Genomic DNA, 22005 nt, shown 5'->3' with positions numbered 1-22005 from the left:
TATACTATCGCTCCCGTAACCCAGTTGTGACTTGACCATTCTTCCCGAGTGGCACCCAATGTCACACCTGCAGCATAACACCCTCTCCATTAGAGGCTCTGGTGAAAACCAGGTGTGGTTCCACAGTCAAGCTCCTCAGGGTTGTCTGTGTGATGTGGCCCAGTGGGCTCACTAAAATCCCTGCTCACCTGGAGAGCATAACACTAGTTTCCAAAATGGGGTCACTTGTGGGGGTTTTACACTGTTTAGGCACATCAGAAGATCTGCAAACGCGACATGGCATCAGCTAACAATTCCAGTCAATTTTGCGTTTGAAAAGTCATATGGAGCTCCTTCTCTTCTGATCCCTGCCGTGTGCCTAAACAGTAGTTTTTTTTTACCACATATGGGGTATTGTCGTACTCAGGAGAAATTACACAACACATTTTGGGGTCCCTTTCCTCCTGTTACCCTTGTGAAAACATTTTCACAGATACTACCTTAACTATATAATTAAAAATAAAATGTTTTATTATTTAATTTTTTAAAATATCAAATACTATCCCACACACCCAAGACAAATACAAATACATACAATCTAGACTATAGGATATCTCAGGTAAAGAACCCTCAATAATAATAACAAATAAGGGTTATGATTCAATGACAGTACTAGTGGGCAATCAAATTATCCCTCAAGGAAAACTGTTCACTACCTGTCAATGGTGATATAACAGTTAAGTTACACGCACCTTCGGGTTCGAGTGGTGCCCCCATTCCACGACGGCTGGCCCTCCAAACTAATCTTAATCTCCCTATAAAGAGATTGTGTAACTTTACTGGACTAATATACACACAATAAACTCATATCCAGATAAATTATTCAAGGTATCAATCACTTCTCTTATAGAAGCATTCAGGGCAGCATCCTCGTGGTATTATTTCTTCATAGGTGCCTAGTAGCACCCAGATATCCCAGAGTTATCAACATATTAACAGGAATTATCCCAGGCTCAACGTGTTTCCCCCCAATTGTATGCTGGGATTCTTCAGGAGATGAAAACAAGGCGCAGTCGCCTGTGGAATAGATATTTAAAGGGAACCTGTCACCGAATGTTTATAATACTTATCTAACGGTCGACGAGGAGCAGATGGGTCGGATGGGCGTCTCTGTTCTCTGGGTCCCGTGCCTCTTCTTTCGGCCATCTTTGTCCTCCTTCTGAAGCTAGTGTGGATGACGTGTTCTACGTCATCTACACTGGCTGACAGTGAGGTCCTGCGTGGGTGCACTTTGATCTGCCCTTTAAATTAAGTACCCCCTCATTTTTACTCCATATACACCAAAGTCCCCATTAGTACATACCATCACGTTCAAACCAGGTTTGTCACATGCATCGTCTTGGGGCGACATGTCCTGCCATATCTGCAGTTTGAGACTGTGATGTACTAATAGGGAATTTGGTTTGATATTCTTGCATTGCACTTGTCCGAGTCTTACGCTTGTGTGAGTGTACCCATAATGTGACACTGGTCAGAATTGAAAAAAAAAAATGAAGGTGAAAACAGGTTGGGGGGTGATGACGGGGTTAATAAGAGATAAATTACACAGTTGCTTGGATATAGATATACTTTTATGCAATTTTACCCATTTGACAACCACTCTAAGGGGTCAAAAAAGGTTGACATAGGTGAAAAAGGTGAAGCTTTTTCTGATGTTCAATTACTTATATTTTAACACCACTTAGAAATAGAAGTAGTCTAATTCAAGTAATCACAAGTCAGCGGCCCGCTAAAAATGAGTCCTTACAGTGTATAATATTCTATTAGGAAATCATATTCTCAGTTATAGGTATGCACTGGCGGTTTAATATCTTTTAGAAGATTATTCCTGGAAACATGGCCGCTTCTTCTTTATTGTGCCATTACAGGAATCCGAAGCCGAGAACAGATTATCTTTGGGATCAGGTAGCACAATAACAAGAGCACGTTATCACGGTACAATCAGTACCACAGCTATGACCTGCTATTGGCAGCGTATTATCAGCAAGATAAAATAACAGACAGATGTCGTTTCCCAAACTTTGCTTTTTATTAAAAAGATGTTCTTACTTGGAATGTTATTACATAGATGGGATCTCTGTATCCATTCAGAAAATCTTAACCAGTTCATCGCTATAGAAATAGAAATTTTGAATGATGGGCTCTGCCTTAGTGCAGCAAGTGTCAGAGAAACTGAATGGTACATGACAAGACAGTATCATTATTATTATTATTATTATTACTACAATATTTAACAACACACAATAAAAACCAAGAGATAAAATAAGCTCTTTTGGTGACCAACACAAATCTTGACTATGCAAACCTTCTGTCTTATTCATTCCTAAATATTGAAGCCCTTTTCTGAGGAGAGGTCATCAATATATCAAAGAAAAACCATAAAAAATTATCATTAAGCGATGATTAGATCAGAAAACCGTGAAAAAACCCTTAAAAAACTCTTATTTAATTTTAGATTAAAATTAGATATCCCACATACAAATCACACACAAAAATACATAAGGATACACAGAAAAAGGTGCTGCAGTGCAGAGCGGGATTGGTCAGATGCCCTCAAACTTTTCTCTACCTTGTCGCAGAGGTTGGCACCCTAGGAGAACGTAGTGGCGCCCCCGCTCAACGTCGGCTCGCCCTCCTCTCCCTGCACTAGATTAAAGTGCAGCTAGTCTGGGAGTATAGGAGTGCACAGATGATAGTCACTGCACTGCAGTTATAATCAAAAAATACAAGTCAAAAACTGTCAAGAATATAGCCTATTGACAGTTTTGACATTCAATAAATAGAGGTGTGACCCTACATAGAAACGGGCTCATGTGGTATCCAATCTTTATGATAAAAAGAATGCCTTTAAGGGACAGTCAGTCCACCAAAGAAATTGTGGGTCATAAAGTGCAATAGTGCTATATGATCAAAGGAAGCCTTAAAGTACTATGCATACTGATATGTAAACTTTCCACTCAATTAATATAATAGCAGCATATGATTTATACAGATCTGTAAAGTGCTGTGCATGCAGTAGCAGTAATTTGCTCAAAATCTCTATTGTGCTAATGAAAGCACCACTTTATGTGAGTGTCAGATCTTTTGCTGTGATATACATACAGCATTGATCAGGCTCTTATACAGCAAGTATACACAAATATACAAATACCCAGCATTCATAAAGATATGGAATGAAAAAATGCACCCCACTGCAAGCCAGATCACAGCAGGAAACGTAACTACAATATAATCAATATTTCCACTGGCTAAAGTGATACTTAGCTTTAGCGCAGATTTTGGACAAATCGCCAATCAGTCACACTTCAGTCAAATCGCTGGTGGCCAAGAAAAAAAGGGCTTGGCTCAGGAACCGCTTGCCCAAGGTTCCTGAGCCAAGCCCTTTTTTTCTTGGCCACCAGCGATTTGACTGAAGTGTGACTGATTGGCGACTAGCTGCACTTTAATCTAGTGCAGGGAGAGGAGGGCGAGCAAACGTTGAGCGGGGGCGCCACTACATTCTCCTAGGGTGCCAACCTCCGCGGCTGGTAGGGAAAAGTTTGAGGGCATCTGACCAATCCCGCTCTGCATACATAAGTCCTGGACAACCTATTTAATGTCTTTAGAAATGTGCTATCATGTATCAATATCTCTAAAAAAATACAAGCCGTATCAGTTGTGATACTAGCAACTATTCACAGGCTAGCCATGAGGCTGGGTAGTCAAGAGGTCCGGGTCAAATACCTAGACCGCTAGTATAGAACAAAGGGGTAAAAAAAGGTGTATTCAGGTCATGTTTCAAGTTTAGAATTCCTGGAAAGTAGAGGATAAAGACAAAGGGGCTAGGCCAGGGGTATCTTTACAAAGTGATATTTTTAGTGCTACAATATATTTTTTCATACATCTTTGGATTATTTTTGAACATTTTTCGCTCATTTAGTATAGCAAATGTGCTCTTTTTTAATTATATATATATATATATATATATATACACACGCACACATACTGTATACATATATATATATATTGTGAGGTAGCGTGCTCGGCTGCGCGGCAGAAGACACGGGATCCAGGCACCAATGGTCACAGCACACGGTTTATTGCGCAAACAAAAGTCCAAAACAGCACACATGTGTTTCTCTGGCAGAAAACTCAGGGAGTTGTGTTCACTCCCTCACACTAGGGACCCACGCCCATGTTCCTGTTTCCTTTTAACCCTCCTTTCAGCCTGCAGGGAAACAGCATTAACCCTGAAGTGGAGTTGCTTTCTATACATGGAGGGAGCACAACCGGGGCGAGACATACCGGCCGTCATAGACAACCCCGGTCACAGTCTCACAATATATATATATATATACACACAGTACAAACAAAAAGTTTGGACACACCTTCTCATCTCTAGAACAACTATTAAGAGGAGATTTTGTGTAGCAGGCCTTCATGGTAAAATAGCTGCTAGGAAACCACTGCTAAGGACAGGCAACAAGCAGAAGAGACTTGTTTGTGCTAAAGAACACACGGAATGGACATTAGACCAGTGGAAATCTGTGCTTTGGTCTGATGAGTCCAAATTTGAGATCTTTGGATCCAACCACCGTGTCTTTGTAGAAAAGGTGAACAGATGGACTCTACATGCCTGGTTCCCACCGTGAAGCATAGAGGAGGAGGTGTGATGGTGTAGGGGTGCTTTGCTGGTGACACTGTTGGGGATTTATTGAAAATTGAAGGCATACAGAACCAGCATGCCTACTACAGCATCTTGCAGCGGCATGCTATTCCATCCGGTTTGCGTTTAGTTGGACCATCATTTATTTTTCAACAGGACAATGACCTCAAACACATCTCCAGGCTGTGTAAGGGCTATTTGACTAAGAAGGAGAGTGATGGGGGGCTACATCAGATGACCTGGTCTCCACAGTCACCAGACCTGAACCCAATCGAGATGGTTTGGGGTGAGGTGGACCACAGAGTGAAGACAAAAGGGAAAACAAGTGCTAAGCATCTCTGGGAACTCCTTCAAGACTGTTGGAAAACCATTTCTGGTGACTACCTCTTGAAGCTCATCAAGAGAATGCCAAGAGTGTGCAAAGTAATAATGAAAGCAAAAGGGGGCTTCTTTGAAGAACCTAGAATATAAGACATGTTTTCAGTTGTTTCACACTTTTTTAAGTATTTCATTCCACATGTTTTAATTCATAGTTTTGATGCCTTCAATGTGAATCTACAATTTTCAGAGTCCTGAAAATAAAGAAAACTCTTTGAATGAGAAGGTGTGTCCAAACTTTTGGTCTGTACTGTATATAAATATTTATTTATTTATTTTTTATTAGTTTTATTTATTTTTCTTAATTTATGTTTTTTTAAATGGTAAAAAAAGTCATGCTTCATTTTGAATTATTATTACGTTTTTACATTTTATCCTCTTCTTGTAAGTAATATTGTTTTACAATTAGCGCCATATAGTAATTTTGATCCTATACTAATGTGCCTATCTTGACACATCCTGTAATAATGTCCCCATCCTGTAGTGATGTGCACATCCTTGTCCCCATCCTGTAGTAATATCCTCATCCTTGTCCCCATCTTGTAATAATGTGCCCACCCTTGTCCCCATCTTGTAATAATGTGCCCACCCTTGTCCCCATCCTGCTTGTCCCCATCCTATAGTAATGTGCCTATCTTAGCACATCCTGTAATAATGTCCCCATTCTGTAGTAATGTGCACATCTTGTCAGTGTAGTAATGTGCCTGTCGTTGTCCACATCGTGTAGTAATGTGCCCATCTTATCCCCATCCTGTAGTAATGAGCCCATCCTTGTTATCATCCTGTAGTAATGTCCCATCTTTATCCCCATCCTGTAGTAATGTGCCCATCCTTGTCCCTATCCTGTAGTAATGTGGAGTACTGGAGTGTCTGTATTGGCACTCCACAGAGCACACAGCACCGATACAGACACCTTGTCAAAACAGGACCAAGTGACCATATGAGTAAGACCTGGGATAGGTCAATACTTCAATAATTAATGTGATATATGTCCTAATATCATGTAATTACCCTGCACTCAATAAACTGAGAGACGCTCTTTTTGCATCTAAACTATTGTGAAGTGCGGTTGTTTTCTTCTTCATGCGCAATGTGATAGGACAGACTAAATTATCAATGTAAAGGTTAAAAATAATCAGTACTCAGACAGAGACTGAACCTGCTGTGGCTCAGCAGCCACTCAGCCACTCAGCCACTCAGACATCATAATGTCAGGCCAGTTGTAATGTGATGCTAGACAAATAGACAAAAAGCAATTGTGCAACTGTCTTTTTTTGTCATTATATGTCATATTCAGTTATGCACCTGTTCACACTGCATGTTAGGGAGTACCGTGAGTCTTTTTGTCTAGATTATGGAGTCATGCACTCTGACCGTGCACCCTTCCTCCATTAGGCACACGTGATTTTCTTAGCGGATTCCTACTCGCTCATACACATGAAGGTTTTATAAATCAGAGAGAGGCTTCAGTTCAGTGTAGGTTCCTAGTAATATGAGATTGCCTTGGCCAGGCTTCTGGGCAGATATAGAAATGGCCATTTTTGAATGCTAAACATCTCAATTTTTTCTTTTTTTTTCTTAGATTTCCTGCTAAATAAACAGGTAATCACTCCAAACAGGATGGCTGAGCTATCTATCGATACTGACAGCTCAGCATGCCCCATCCTCCAATTGAATGGCTGAGCTGACATACCACCATACTCACACCCAGCACGCCCCTGCCAGAAATTGGACTACTGAATTGTCACTCACTACGTCCAGACATACCGCTAGGAAAAATCGTGAAATCAGTGCTCCTACAATAATAATGGCATACTAGTCATTCTGCTGCCTAGGACAGTTACACACAAAGCATATACGAGTTTCACTCAGATCTACATCTCTGGCCCAGACATTACCACTCTGCTGTCCAGAATCGCGGAGTGTCTATCGGCCATATTCTTCTTCTTCTCCTCTCGTTTCCTAAAACTTAATGGGCAAAACTGAACTAAACATCTTTCCCCCATCTCACTTATCTCCCCTACCTAATCTATGTATTACAATAAATAATGTCACTCTCTCCACAGTACCCGAAGTCCGCTGCCTCGGAGTAACCCTCGACTGTGCCTTGTCCTTCATACCGCATATCCAATCCCTCACCACCTCCTGCCGTCTACAACTCAAAAATATTTTCAGAATCTGTCCTATCCTCAACTCCCAATCTCCAAAAATGCTAGTGCATGACCTCATAGTCTCCCGCCTTGATTACTTCAACATCCTCCTCTGTGGCCTCTCTGCTAATTCTTTCACACCTCTCCATTCCATCCTCACTTTTGCTGCCCATTTAATTCACCTCTCTCCCAGCTACTCCACCACTTCTCCTTTATGCAAATCCCTTCATTGGCTCCCAATTCTCTACTGTATTCAATTCAATCTACTAACACTGACCTACAAAGACGTCCATAAGTCACTATATAGAAAAATTGATGCCTCACCGTACTACCAACATCTTGCAACTGATATCATATATTGACGGACTCCAGCGTTGAAAGCCACGACCATGGACTGAACAATGTAAGAAGATCAGGCGAATCTGATGAATAAAATCTTCATACTTTATTTGTACGTAACATAATAAAACTCCATGATGGTGGAGATGTACATTTCAGAATTGAATTGTACATCTCTGCCATCATGGAGTTTTTTTATGTTCTGTACAAATAAATCTTACCATAATCTGTCTCCTCCAAATATCTCCAAGCTAATCTGATAAACTCCATCACGTTATCTCTGGTCTTCCCAAGCCCTCCTTCTCTCTTCTCCCCTATCTGTTCCTCATCCAACCACCTCCAAGATTTCTCCCGAGTATCCCATGTCCTCTTGAATTCTGTGCCTCAACACATCAGATTATCTACCACACTTGCAAGCTTCAAGCGGAACTTGAAAAGCCATCTCTTCAAAAATGCCTACAGCCTCCAATGACTCTGCTGCCTCCTCACCACTGCCAGTGCTTCCGCCTCACCACCACTGGAGGTTCCTCAACCCCCACCACACCTACGGTATCCTCCCCATTATCCTATAGAATGTAAGCAGGCATGGGCAGGGTGGAGATGAGCGGGTGGAAGATCCCGCCCACCTCCTTCCGTCCTTCTTTTCCGGTGGACGCAGGTAAACAGATGTTCATCATTCCTGTGGTCTCACATGTAGCGATGTGTGGTGACGCAGGAACGACGAACAACATCGTACCTGCAGCAGCAATGAAAATATGAAAAGGAGCGATGTGTCAACGATCAACGATTTTTGACGTTTTTGTGATCGTTGATCGTCGCTCCTTGGTGTCACACGCTGCCATGTCGCTAATGGCGCCAGATGTGCATCACTAACGACGTGACCCCGACGATATATCGTTAGCGATGTCGCAGCGTGTAAAGCACCCTTAAGACTCCTCATCTGACAGCTGACCTACAATGACAACAAAGGATCGGACACGTTGAAATCCAAAGTACTGCTTTTTCATCCTGACATCTACTATTATGGGAAAGGTTGGACGCACCTCATTCACATTAGAAGTTTGATGGCAACACAGTAATCCAGACTGATTGATGATTGTCAGAACAAAAAGGCAAAAAGGGAATACATTCAGACTGGCATTTTAATTCATAGTACGGTGGAGTAATTGTCCCAAATACATTAAGGCCTTGTGCCCACAGGGCGTTTTTACAGCGTTTTTTCTAGCGTTTTTCATTGCTTTTTTTAATCAATAAAAGCAAGGAAAAAGCATCCCAGCAAAGTCTATGAGAATCATGACTTGCTGTGCCCACGTTGCTTCTTTTTCAGTTGCTTTTTTTCTTGCTGAAAAAAGAAGCAACATGTCAATTGTTTTAGCGTTTTTTCCTGCTTTTTTCCCCAATTGACTTCAATGGAGTCAGGGAAAAAAGCAAGAAAAAACGCATGTGTAATGCCCACGTTGCTTTATATTTTATGCGTTTGGGCGTTTTTAGGGAGAAAAGAAAGCTATGGCTATGTAGATTCCTTCATAGAAGAAAGCCACATAGCCAGCATAGGGAGCTGTTATCTTATCTCCCATTGTTTACCGCGACACCTCTGCAGGGACCCCCGCTGACGTCACAAGGTAAAGAGTTCATCACAGCGGGGGATCTCCAGGAAATCCCACAGTAATCCCCCTGTATGAATTGTATTCACCTTGTGACATCTCCGAACTTATACAGCGAGGTGTTGCGGTAAACAATGCATGGACCTCCGCTGATGTCACAATGTAAAGAGTTCATCCCAGCGGGGATCTCCAAGAATGTGGGCAGCATTGCTCCGTAATCCCCCTGCATGAATTGTATTCACATTATGACATCCTGAACTTCTCTGCAGTGACATGTGGCATTAAACAATGCAGGGACCCCCGCTGACGTCACAAGGTGAATAGTTCATCCCAGCGGGGGATCTCCAGGAAAGCCCCCGGTAATTCTCCAGCATGAATTGTATTCACCTCCTGACATCCCCGGACTTCCCTGCAAAGAGATGTCGCGGTAAAACACCGCAAGAATACTGAATGCCTGGTGCACAGCCTATGCCACATAAATGTAGGCAACCCCCGCTGACGTCAAGGTGAACCCCGAAAAACCCCGGTGATCCTCCTGCATGAACTGTGTTCACCTTTTGCCATGCACCAGACATTCAGTGTTCTTGCAGTGTTTTACCGACACCACTCTACAGGGAGGTCAGGGAATGTCACAAGTTGAATACAGTTCATGTAGGAGATCCGCCGCTGGAATTAACTCTTCACCTTACTCACCTCTCTGCAGTCTCCTGGGTCACGTCCGATGGGCTCCAGGACCTGCCGGTAAGCAGCTGATTGTTTACGTCCAGCGGTGAAAAGCCTGCCGGCTTTTTAACTACCAGATGATGAATCAGCTGATCTTCCCTGGACGTAAACGATCGGATGATGCTATTAGGTGATAGCATCAGCTGCTTACCAGCGGGTCCTGGAGCCCATGAGACTTTTAGACAATCAGCTGATGTGTAATCTGTTTCAGGTCCTTGAACCTGTGTCAGGTTCAAAGACCTGAATCCAATATCATCTGATCAGAAGGCAAACCGATCAGATGATGTGTCATCATCTGATCAGTTTGCCTTTCAATCAGATGATATTGGATCCGGATTGGACATCGCGGGACCCTCGACCCAGGACTACGGCGGAGGGGGGTTCTTTAGTTCAATAAAGATGGAGTCACTAATTGTGTTGTGTTTTATTTCTAATAAAAATATTTTTCTCTGTGTTGTGTTTTTTTTTTCTTTACTTGAAATTCATGGCGGCTATGTCTAATATTGGCGTGACACCATGAATTTCAGGCTTAGGGCCAGCTGATAATACAAAGCTGTCCCTAACCCCATTATTACCCAGTGAGCCACCCGATACCAGGGCTGCTGGAAGAGTTGGATACAGCACCAGAAGATGGCGCTTCCTATGAATGCGCCATTTTCTGGGGCAGCTGCGGACTGCAATTCGCAGTGGGGGGGGCCAGAAAGCTTGGGCCACCCTGTACTGCGGATTCCAGTCCCCAGCTGCCTAGTTGTACCTGGCTGGACACATAAATTGGGCGAAGCCCATGTCGGTTTTTTTTTTTTAATTATTTTATGAAATTCATGAAATAATTAAAAAAAGGGCTTCCCTATATTTTTGGTTCCCAGCTGGGTACAAATAGGCAGCTGGGGGTTGGAGGCCACCCGTACCTGCCTGCTGTACCTGGCTGGCATACAAAAATATGGCGAAGCCCATGTCGATTTTTTTTTAATTCATTAAAAAAAAAACAAACACATAACCCAAAAGGGTTAGGGGTAAAAAAAATGCTTAGGCTCTCGCTGCATTTTCTATTGCTAGGGTAACTTAAACAGCTACTGGCTGCTAACCCCTCCTGCTTGGTGTTACCTTCACTGGCAATGAAAAATCCAGGGAAGCCCTTTTTCCTTGAGTTTTTTTGCCAAAAATCTAAAAAAAAATGACGTGGGCTTCGCCCAATTTTTGTGTCCAGCCAGGTACAACCAGACAGCTAGGGACTGGAATCTGCAGCGCAGAGTGGCCCAAGCTTTCTGGGCCCCCTGCTGCGTATTGCAGTCTACAGCTGCCCCAGAAAATGGTGCTTTCATAGAAGTGCCATCTTTTGGCGCTGTGTCCAACTCTCCCAGCGGACCTGGTGTCGGGTCGCATGCTGGGTAATAAGGGGTTAATACCAGCTTTGTTTTACCAGCTGGTATTAAGTCCGAGATTTTTATTGTCAGGCCAAGTTTGACCCGGCCATTTAGAATCTCCAATGAAGGGTTACACCACACAGAAAAAAATACTTTATTAGAAATAAATACACAGACACAGTTAGGGACTCCATCTTTATTACTCCCTCTCACCCCTCCTCGATCCTGGTCTTCTGTCACCGATCTAGCTCTGCTACATCAGGAAGCACGGGGGAGCAAGAACGCTTCTGCTCCTCGTGCTGTCTAATCACTCAATGAGTGAGCAGAGACTGCGGGTTGGTAAGCGGTGACATCACCGCTGCCACAGTTGCCATAGTAACCTAATGAGCGAGTTACTATAGCAACAGTGATCTCTGAGTACCTGATTCCCGGCGCCGCTATTCACCTGCATGAGCTGGTGAATACCGGCGCTGGTAAACGATCTAATGGATCATCATTTTCCTGTCACTTTTATTCCAAAATGGAGATTGAAGAAAATGGGTTGAAGAAGGAAATGATATCAGAACACCTTTATTTTCATATCCAACTTTAATGAGCTGAAACAAGCATTCAATAGTAACAAAGAAAGCATGAAAAGAAGCATGAAAAAAAGCAGGAAAAAAAGCATGAAAAGAAGCATGAAAAGAAGCATGAAAAAAAGCAAGAAAAAAAGCATGAAAAGAAGCAAGAAAAAAAGCATGAAAGCATGAAAAGAAGCATGAAAAAAAGCATGAAAGCATGAAAAGAAGCACAGAAAAAAGCTGCTTTTTTGTGCTGAAAAAAAAGCACTGTGGGCACAGGGCCTTAAAAGGAATAAATTTGGCTCATCTTTCAGCTATCCCTACACCCCCATCAGAAAATGAACTGCAGACATGGAATCTGTCGGCCGTGCTAAGCCATGCGCTAGCCTCTTTTATGAAAAAGTTGGTGAATGTGGCATAAAAATGTTGTGCCTTTTCAATGCTAGATTTCTGGAGTAAAGTGCTTGATAGATTTTAGACTGAGTATTTTTGATCCTTTCTTTCCATTGCCCACTTTACTTTTCCACTATATTGCCCCCCCATCTCCACACTCTTCTTTCAATTTGTACATTAAAATATTAAACATGCCCAGATCTTGAAATAAGAGGTAAAATCATATATTCAGTTCCCTTTTATTCACATTTAGTTTGGTGCTGCTACAGAGACCAGGGCTGGTGACTGCGTGCTCTGCATTTTCTGGCTGAGCTCCATCAGTGACAGGCAGGTGAAAGCCCAATTATAGAGATGCTCTGCTGGGATAGATCCGTGTCTCCAGACCGCTCCTCTCGGAATACCTGAAATATTCAATCATGTATTATAAGATGTCTTTGCAATAAGTAGAATAAAGGGTGCTTTACACGAGACGACGGATCGTGCGATGTATCGTCGGGGTCACGGTTTTCGTGACGCACATCCGGCATCATACACGACGTCGTCTCGTGTGAAACCTCTGAGTGACGCAGTATCGCTCACAAATCGTGAGTCGTGTACTCGTCGCTCATTTTCATATCGTTTATTTTTACTTGTGCCGGTTGTTCATCGGTCCCGTGACAGCACATGTCGCTCCGTGTGACACCACGGGAGCGATGAACTCTGCTTACCTGCGTCCCAAGGCTCCTGCCAGCTATGCGGAAGGAAGAAGGTGGGCGGGATGTTTACATCCCGCTCATCTCCGCCCCTCCGCTTCTATTGGCCGGCGGCTGAGTGACGTCACTGTGACGCCGAACGTCCCTCCCCATTCAGGAAGTGGACGTTCGCCGCCCACAGCGAGGTCGCTCAGCAGGTAAGTAGTGTGACAGGGGTTTCATGACTTTGTGCAAAACGGGCAGCGATTTGCCCGTGACGCACAAATGACGGGGGCGGGTACGATCGATCGTGAAATCACATGATCGGTCGTCCCGTGTAAAGCAGGCTTAACTCAACTTATAATAGAATCCCACAAAAATAATACAGACAGTTTCTGTATGTAACTGGCCAAAATGTGTGATGCATCGGCACTGCATGATTAACATATATATTTTCTGATCTTCTGATCAACTAACCCCTGTGGGCTCTCTACCTATCTATTCATGGGTATAAATTGTGAATCCAGACAAATATTAGTTAATGGGACAACATTACTCAAAGGTAGCTAATCAAATTTGTAAACCCATCGTAGAGCAAATTCACATGGACACCATCCTCGGCTTTCACTATTCTGTTCCTGCATGGAGCCTTAGTAATAGAAAATTGATTAAAGGGTACGCTATATTTACCTTTAATATACTTAGTAAGGATCTCTGGATTGAACTGTACAGACTGAGCAGTGGGGTCAAAAGACAATATCTTCCGTATCAAATCACTATTCACTTTCTACAAATATAAAAATAAATAATGTTAGAATTAGATTATAAAGTGGTTGTCCATTCCATAATACTATATATAAGAGTCCAGGCCGCTCTTTATAACGTAAAAACATCTTTATTATACTAACCTAGGGGATGGTCGGGTCCGATGGGTGTCCCTGCTCGCGGGTCCAGTGCCAACTCTGTTCTGCGACCACCGTCATCCTTCTTTCCAGCCCTGTGTGGAGGATGCATCCTACATCATTCATACAGTGGCCATTGCCATCCTGAACAGGCAATGCCCTGCTGAGGGCAGATCAAAGTACTGTAATGCGCAGATGTGAGGAAAGGTCAAAGACCGCTTGCACATGCGCACTACAATACTTTGATCTGCCGCTAGCAGGGCAGATCAAAGTGTGTATGCGAAGGAGCGCAATGGAGGCCTTTGTAGATGACGTAAGATGCATCATCTGCACAGGTCTGGAAAGAAGAAAGACGGCGATCGCAGCAGAGAGGAGGCTCTGAACCTGCGAGCAGCAACACCCATCGGACTGGACCGTCCCCAAGGTGAATAAACTAAAGGTCTTTTTTATGTTATACAGCACAGACTGGGCTCTTACATACAGTATTCTAGAATGATATACGGTATATAAGGGCTCACTGGTGCTGGCTCATATGGGGCATAACATATATAAGATCATATACTATATCGTCTATGTTACTGATGGTAATGTATCCGGAAAATTCGAATGCCGTACAATTGATCCCTGTAGGATCCGATTTATTTTGTGCACCCATATACCGTAGTTGAATGGACAAGTTGCATATAAAAGAGACTAGTGCATGTTGCCATTTTTTTCATGAGGAAATTTGGTCAATGTAAAAAATATGGTCCTCTGAACAGCCCAATTGACCATTAATTCTAGCGCTGGCCATGTGATGTCAGTTTTTTAAATTTAAAACAGTCAGATTCAAAATATTGTAGCATCAATGTAACCTAAAGCCTGCTTTACACGTTGCAATTTCGCATACGATATCGTATGCGATTTGCAACGCCCCCATCGTATGTGTGGCACGTTCAATTTGTTGAACGTGCCGCACAAACGATTAACCCCCGTCACACGTACTTACCTTCCATACGACCTCGATGTGGGTGGCGAACATCCACTTCCTGGAGTGGGAGGGACGTTCGGTGTCACATCGACGTCACGCGGCAGCCGGCCAATAGAAGTGGAGGGGCGGAGATGAGCGGGACGTAAACATCCCACCCACCTCCTTCCTTCCGCATAGCTGGCAGGAGCCGTGGGACGCAGGTAAGCAGAGTTCATCGCTCCCGTGGTGTCACACGGAGCAACATGTGCTGTCACAGGACCGATGACAAGTACGTGCGATTGCGATTGAACGTTAAAACGTTCATCGCATACACATTGTACCTTTCTCTAGAATTGCACGTCAGATTGTTCATCGTACCCGGGGTAGCACACATTGCAGTGTGTGACACCCCGGGAACGATGAACAGATCTTACCTATGTCCTGCGGCTCCCGGCCCACAATGCGGAAGGAAGGAGGTGGGCGAGATGTTTACGTCCCGCTCAGCTCCGCCCCTCCACTTCTATTGGCTGACTGCCGCGTGACGTCGATGTGACGCCGAACGTCCCTCCCACTCCAGGAAGTGGATGTTCGCCGCCCACATCGAGGTCGTATGGAAGGTAAGTACGTGTTACGGGGGTTAATTGAACGTGCCGCACATACGATGGGGGCGTTGCAAATCGCATACGATATTGTATGTGAAATTGCAACGCGTAAAGCAGGCTTAAAACATAACTGGCTGTAATCACACAGCCGTGATCAGGCAGCATGAACCTAATGACAGGTTCTGGCCTCCTACTTATCTTCCATATTGACCTACCAGTTTGCACTGATTCCAGCTGTGAATCTCCTCTGACTCAGCCCAGGCTGGACAAAATAGTAGTAAGACGGCCTTGAGGATACTATGCACCATCACAGGAGGCTCCTTGTAGCTCTTTAGTTCAGCAAATGACTGGTGGTCTAGTTTACTGACGCACTGTCGCAGGTCCTGCAGCATGAAGCGATGGAACAGTATTCCCACCCTCCTCTGTCCTGTCCCTCGTTCTGCCTCTGTAGGTACATTAATAGAAAAGAAATGACATTTATTAGAATGCAAGATTTTCTGGATAAATAGACATTTGGGCCCTGACTCAAAGACTGGCAATTGAAGGGGTGTCTAGTTGCCAGACGCTACTGATTCATTAAAAGGTTCATGTCTCTTAATAAATCAGGAGCTTCTGATGAGTGGCATGGACATCTGTGTGCCATGCCAGAAATCCTATTCCAGTCCCTGACTAGACTGAGATTTCTACAGCTCATAATGAATTAGACAAGCTGCAACATCAAGCCCCGGCTATGCACCTATCCCATGTCAGTTCCACTCCTTTTGGCAGAGCTGGGAGAAAGTTCTTGTGATATTGCTTTCATGAATCAGTGCCATGATCTTTTCATTTTACCTATAATGTGTACAATTATCAATACACTGAATTTTTGCTTGTTAAAAAAAAAAAAAATGCACAGACATCTGTAGGGAAAACCCCACTGTCTACCAAAGAAGAAGGGTCCTGCGTTCAAATCCCACCAACGACAACATCTGCAAGGAGTTTGTATCTTCTCCCTGTGTTTGCGTGGGTTTCCTCCTGGCCGCTTCATCAAAGGGAAAAGTAGTGGGCGGCTTCGTACTGAGGGTCACGAAACGTACGTCGGGGCCTTTTCCACCCTCAGACCCTGGTAATGTTTCCATAATCATGGGTTATACGGTCTCAACTATGCCTCTTTATATGTGCTAGATACTGGTAATTTCTGAATCCATCCTTGGTCTCTTTATATCTGCAATTTTGCATGCATTGGGACCATTCATGGTTAATGGCCACTCTTTCTACTGTTACTTGGTAATAATTGGGACCTTGGATGATTAATCATTAATTTTGTTTGATGGGCTATATATGAGTAATATTATATTAACATCTGTCTTACCGGAAGTCTGTACCTGATAATCTTTACCATCCCCATCCTCTTTTGGTGTCATTTTTTCATGCATTATATTCCTTTTTACCTTTTTTGCACTGTGCACTTTGAACTTTTTTATTTTTTTTTCTCCGCTATATATGTTCATTATAAGCTGCTTTTAACCAATTGTGGGCTCATCCCACTTTGGTTTATCATTACAATCTTTTTGATGAAATTTAAGTTTCTCAAAGAATTGACTCAGGGGGCTGAATATTTTCAGGTTTATATTTTTAACATATTTAGAAAACCACCTATAATTTTCTTTACACTTCACAATTACTTGCTTATTTGTGTTAGTATCACAAAAATCCCAATAAAATACATGTAAGATCATGGGTGTATTGTGAAAAAATGTGGAAAAGTTTATGGGTATGAATACATTTTGTCAAGGCACTGTACATAATTTTTCTTAATCTTTACACAATATACATAAGGGTGAACAATTCCTTGAGCTTCACCAGTCTGTACCATACCGCCGAATCCTCGGAAGAGACTGAGCTTCTCCTTTATTAAACAGGATAATACTGCCATCTAGTGGTAAATATGAAACATGCTACTTCATACATTTTTTCAGGACCTTCTCTTTTTCATCCACAAGCTAAATAAATGTTGGTTGGAACAATCTTAGTTTTTTTTAATGTCTTCTATGTTTCTCTGCTAATAGAAAGGGTTAATAGGTCTGTGTCCAAAATAAGGATTTGGTCTGAAAGGCTGGTGTATTGAAAAAATTTAATAACGTGCATAGCTGATTGAAATCTTACCTAACACAGCCCTTTTTTGGATGTCTGGAGATGGATCTTCCTCCAAAATTTCATAGCAAGCTCCCTGTAGCATCTGCAGCATTTTCTGTAAGTCCTGATACTCATGGGCTGGTAGATCCCTGCAGCGGCCTGTGTTTATATCCAGCACTCCCAGAGCTCTGCCCAATGGATCACGGATGGGTACAGCAATGTGGCGTTCTCCATAGGCATCCGTTGTGATAACTTCTGAGCTATCTGCACATTTAAATAGATAGTCCCTGTGCAAACAGATGTCCGGTATTATTCTTGTAATAGGATATAGTAATCATAACATAGAGTGTATGGTCTCTAAAGAAAGACAAATACATAGGGACCAAAACCAAACAGGCTGCCAATCACCTGAAGAACAAGCAATATGTGCGTTCTTTTTGGGAAATGCTTTTTTAATCTTGCTTAAAAATCATTGTTCTCGGCAGCACATCATGTTGTGTAAACAGGACAGGCTTTGCAGAGAAAAATTATATTTTATGTGCACAGAACAATTGTATTGGCTTAAACAGTCAATAGGTTTGTATGTAGTTGATTGGAGGTCGTTTAAACAGATCTTTAAATGGGCGGACCCCACTTGTATGTGCACAGAATCATTGTTGGATCATTGCTCTCGGCAGCATGTCCTGTTTACACTGGATCACGCGTTGCCGAGAATGATCATTTTTAAACAAAGTTCAAGACAACATTTGTGGAGTAAAAAAATACTCAACAAGAAAAACAGTGATTCATTTGTTTCAGACCTTGTTGATTCATTTTTAAACAAGCCTAAAAAATAGTTCACCCAATAAATGAACATTTTGCCTGATTAGACTGGCTGATAGTCTGGAACGAGTGTTATTGGTCAGTATACATGCCTCTTAAGCGGGCTTTACATGCTACAACAAAACTAACGATGTGTCGGCGGGGTCACGTCGTAAGTGACGCACATCCGGCATCGTTAGTGATATTGTAGTGTGTGACAGCTACGTGCGATTGCGATTGACCGTAAAACCGTTCATCGCATACACGTAGTTCATTTCCTTAAAATTGCACATCGGGTTGTTCAATGTTCCCGAGGTACCACACATCGCAGTGTGTGACACCCCGGGAACGATGAACATCTCCTTACCTGCGTCCCGCGGCTCCCGCCGGCAATGTGGAAGGAAGGGGGTGGGCGGGATGTTTACGTCCCGCTTATTTCCGCCCCTCCACTTCTATTGGCCGGCTGCCGCGTGACGTCGCTGTGACACCGAACGTCCCTCCCACTCCAGGAAGTGGATGTTCGCCACGCACATCGAGGTCGTATGGAAGGGTAAGTACGTGTGACGGCAATTAATCGTTTGTGCAGCACGGTCAACAAATTGAACGTGCCGCACATACGATGGGGGTGGTTACGATCGCATACGATATCGTATGTGATATCGTAAGGTGTAAAGCAGGCTTTACTCCATACATTACTCCCACTGACTTTCAGGGTAATTGCCCACAATCGAGAGACACTGCATTCTAAGCACAGCGTCATCCCTCCTGCGGAGATGCTAGTGTTCTCTGCAGGAGAATGCAGTGTCCGTGCCCACGATCAGGATTCTGGGTTCAGCGGATTTTGCAGGTTCTCCCACCCTCGTCTTCGCAGCATAAATTGACACGCTGCAGCTAGGGAAGCTGAGCCGCATGTTAGTTTATGCTGCAGTAAAAAGAAGCACAGTGGACAGATATCTATAAATCCCATCTACTGTGCTTGTACTGTACAACACAGCGTTTTGGACACAGCAAAGAACACTCTGTATCCAAAACGCTGCAAACACTGATCGTCGGCACGTATCATGATAGATTTTTTTTTAAGCTAGAATATCTAGTGTTCTCAAATACCATAAAATGATGACACTCACCTGAACAAGTTGTCTCGTCTACGCAGTGTGGCTGGAGAACTGTAGATTTCAGACTCTCCGGTGTTGTTGTCTGTGTACATCATGTTCCGAAATACATATTCCCACGCCTATTAAAGTATTAATAAATTTAAAAAAAATGCAAGTCAAAGAAAACTACAAACAGCTTTATGTCCATCAGATTATGTCCATCACATATAATTGACCATAAGTATACTTTTGATACAATGACATCTCTTAAAGGGAATTCGTCACCAGGTTTTTGCTCCCCCTCCTGATAACAGCATAATGTAGAGACAGAGACCCTGATTTCACTGATCTGTCACTAACTGAGCTGTTTGCAGTCAGTTTGATAAAATCAATGTTTTCTCTGCTGCAGATCTAGCAGTTATACAGAGCTCATGAATATGCTGGACTACTGGCAGCACGCCAAGTAGTCATGTAATGATAATCTACTGCTGATTAAACAGTGATTTTATCAAAGCTACACTAAGCAGATCAGTAAGTGAAACATTGCTGGAATCAGGATCTCTGCCTCTACATTATGCTGCTCTCAGATTAGGTGGCAAAAACTGGTGAAAGATTCCCTTTAGGCCTGAAACACACATCCATTAAACACGTGCGTGTTTGTCCTGTTTCCGTATGTACCGGAGACACGGACAAACATGCACCAATGTTAATCTATCATTGAGGTCACACGTGCGTGATTCCATAAGGTCCATGTGTTCGTGTCCGTGATCCGTATGTGTTTCCGTTTTGCACGGAAGCATGTCCGTTTTCAGCACGGAACACGCACACACGGACCCCATGAAAGTCAATGGGTATGTGCGCACAATAACGTGACAAGGATGCATCTCTGTATGCTCCGTGTACATTTTGTGCTTTTTTGTAGCGATGTCGGTCATTCTTTCTTTTTCTGTCTATGTCGGTCAATCTCCCTCAGTCCGTCGGTCGGTCTCTCTCTGTCTGTCTGTCTCTCTTTCTCTCTTGTCTGTCCCTCTCTCTGTCTGTCGGTCAGTCTCCCCCCTCTCTCATACTTACCGATCCCCTATCACCGGTGCGGCGCTGCACGGCTGTTAAATAAACTCCGGCGGCTTTTACTATTTTGAAAAAAGCTGGCCGCTCATTATTCAATCTCGTATTCCCTGCTTCCCCTGCCCACAGGCGCCTATGATTGGTTGCAGTCAGACACGCCTCCACGCTGAATGACAGCTGTCTCACTGCAACCAATCACAGCCACCGGTGGGCGGGTCTATACTGTGCAGTAAAAAAAATAAATAAATAATTTTAAAAAAATGGCGTGCGGTGCTTCCCATTTTGATACCAGTCAGGGTAAAGTCACACGGCTGAAGGCTGGTATTCTCAGGATGGGGAGCTCCACGTTATGGGGAGCCCCCCAACCTAACAATATCAGCCAGCAGCCACCCGGAATTGCCGCATACAATAGATGCGACAGTTCTGGGACTCTACCCGGCTCTTCCCGATTTGCCCTGGTGCATTGGCAATCAGGGTAATAAGGAGTTATTGGCAGCCCATAGCTGCCAATAAGTCCTAGATTAATCATTGCAGGCGTCTATGAGACACCCCCAATGATTAATCTGTAAGTTACAGTAAATAAACACACACAGTGAAAAAATCCTTTATTTGAAATAATAAACACTACAAAAAACCCGCGTTCACCAATTTATTATGCCGCAAATACCCATCCATGTCCGGCGTAATCCACGGCGGTCCCGCGTCGCTTCCAGCTCTGCTACATGAAGGTGACAGGAGCTGCAGAAGAACCCCGCCACTCCTGACAGCTCCACACAGCAACTGAGGTGAGCCGCGCGATCAGCTGAGCTGTCACTGAGGTTACTCGCGGCCACCGCTGGATCCTCCACCTGTGACAGCAAGTCGCCCGAGTGACAGCGATGAAGTCACAGGTGAGTTGCGGTCACGGGGGGAGGATCCAGCTAGCCAGGGGAAACCTGAGTGATAGCAGCGCTAATCGCGCTGCTCACTTCAGTCACTCAGGCGATTAGCGGTCACCGGTGAGTCCTGCACGGGTGACCGCTAACCAGTACGCGACACAGACAGAGCCACGGTATGACACTGAAGTCGGGTGAAGTTCACCCGAGTTCATTCTCAGCGCGCAACTCTGTCTGCTGTCAGCCGACATGTAGCAACTACATTTTACATCACACACGGACATTTCACACGGACAACACACACACAAACGTCAGTTAAGTTTCACACGCACACACGGACATTCCACACACACACACGGCTAGCATACGCAGTTCACACAGATGCCACACGGACCATAAAAACGGACACAAAAACGGGACACGGACCAAAAAAATGGATGTAACACACATGCGTGTTTTTTCACGGATGTGTGTTTCAGGCCTTAAAGGGATTCTAATCCCATCTGAGAGCAGCATAAAGAAGGGCAGAGTCCCTGATGCTAGCAGTGTATCACTTACTAGGATGCTTGCTATCATTTTGATAAAATCACTGTTTTATCTGCTTCAGTTCTCTGAATTCTGAGCTGTGTATACCCCCACCAATACACTGATTGGCAGTGTACACATAAAGCTGCCAATCAGTGGTGGGGTGTGGTTATACAGAACTCATGATTAAACTTGACTACCCAGGTTAATA

At 43.6% G+C, this 22005-nt stretch overlaps 1 protein-coding gene across 1 annotated transcript in view; it reads right to left on the bottom strand.

The window, feature by feature from the left end:
• Nucleotides 1-11935: 11935 nt before the first annotated feature.
• The window catches only part of EFCAB5 (EF-hand calcium binding domain 5), a 71251-nt gene continuing 61181 nt past the window's right edge, over nt 11936-22005 (bottom strand). Inside the window, exons 17-21 of the mRNA XM_075333174.1 lie at nt 19363-19469; nt 17465-17721; nt 15535-15764; nt 13557-13653; nt 11936-12596 (exon numbers count right to left, since the gene is read on the bottom strand). Of these exons, the coding sequence (XP_075189289.1) occupies nt 12445-12596; nt 13557-13653; nt 15535-15764; nt 17465-17721; nt 19363-19469 (843 nt within the window). The 3' untranslated portion in view covers nt 11936-12444. The remainder of the gene's footprint in view (nt 12597-13556; nt 13654-15534; nt 15765-17464; nt 17722-19362; nt 19470-22005) is intronic.

Source organism: Anomaloglossus baeobatrachus, chromosome 2 (genome assembly GCF_048569485.1).
Source record: "Anomaloglossus baeobatrachus isolate aAnoBae1 chromosome 2, aAnoBae1.hap1, whole genome shotgun sequence".
NCBI classification, from domain to species: Eukaryota; Metazoa; Chordata; class Amphibia; order Anura; family Aromobatidae; genus Anomaloglossus; species Anomaloglossus baeobatrachus.
This window is presented reverse-complemented; position numbering and strand designations above follow the sequence as displayed.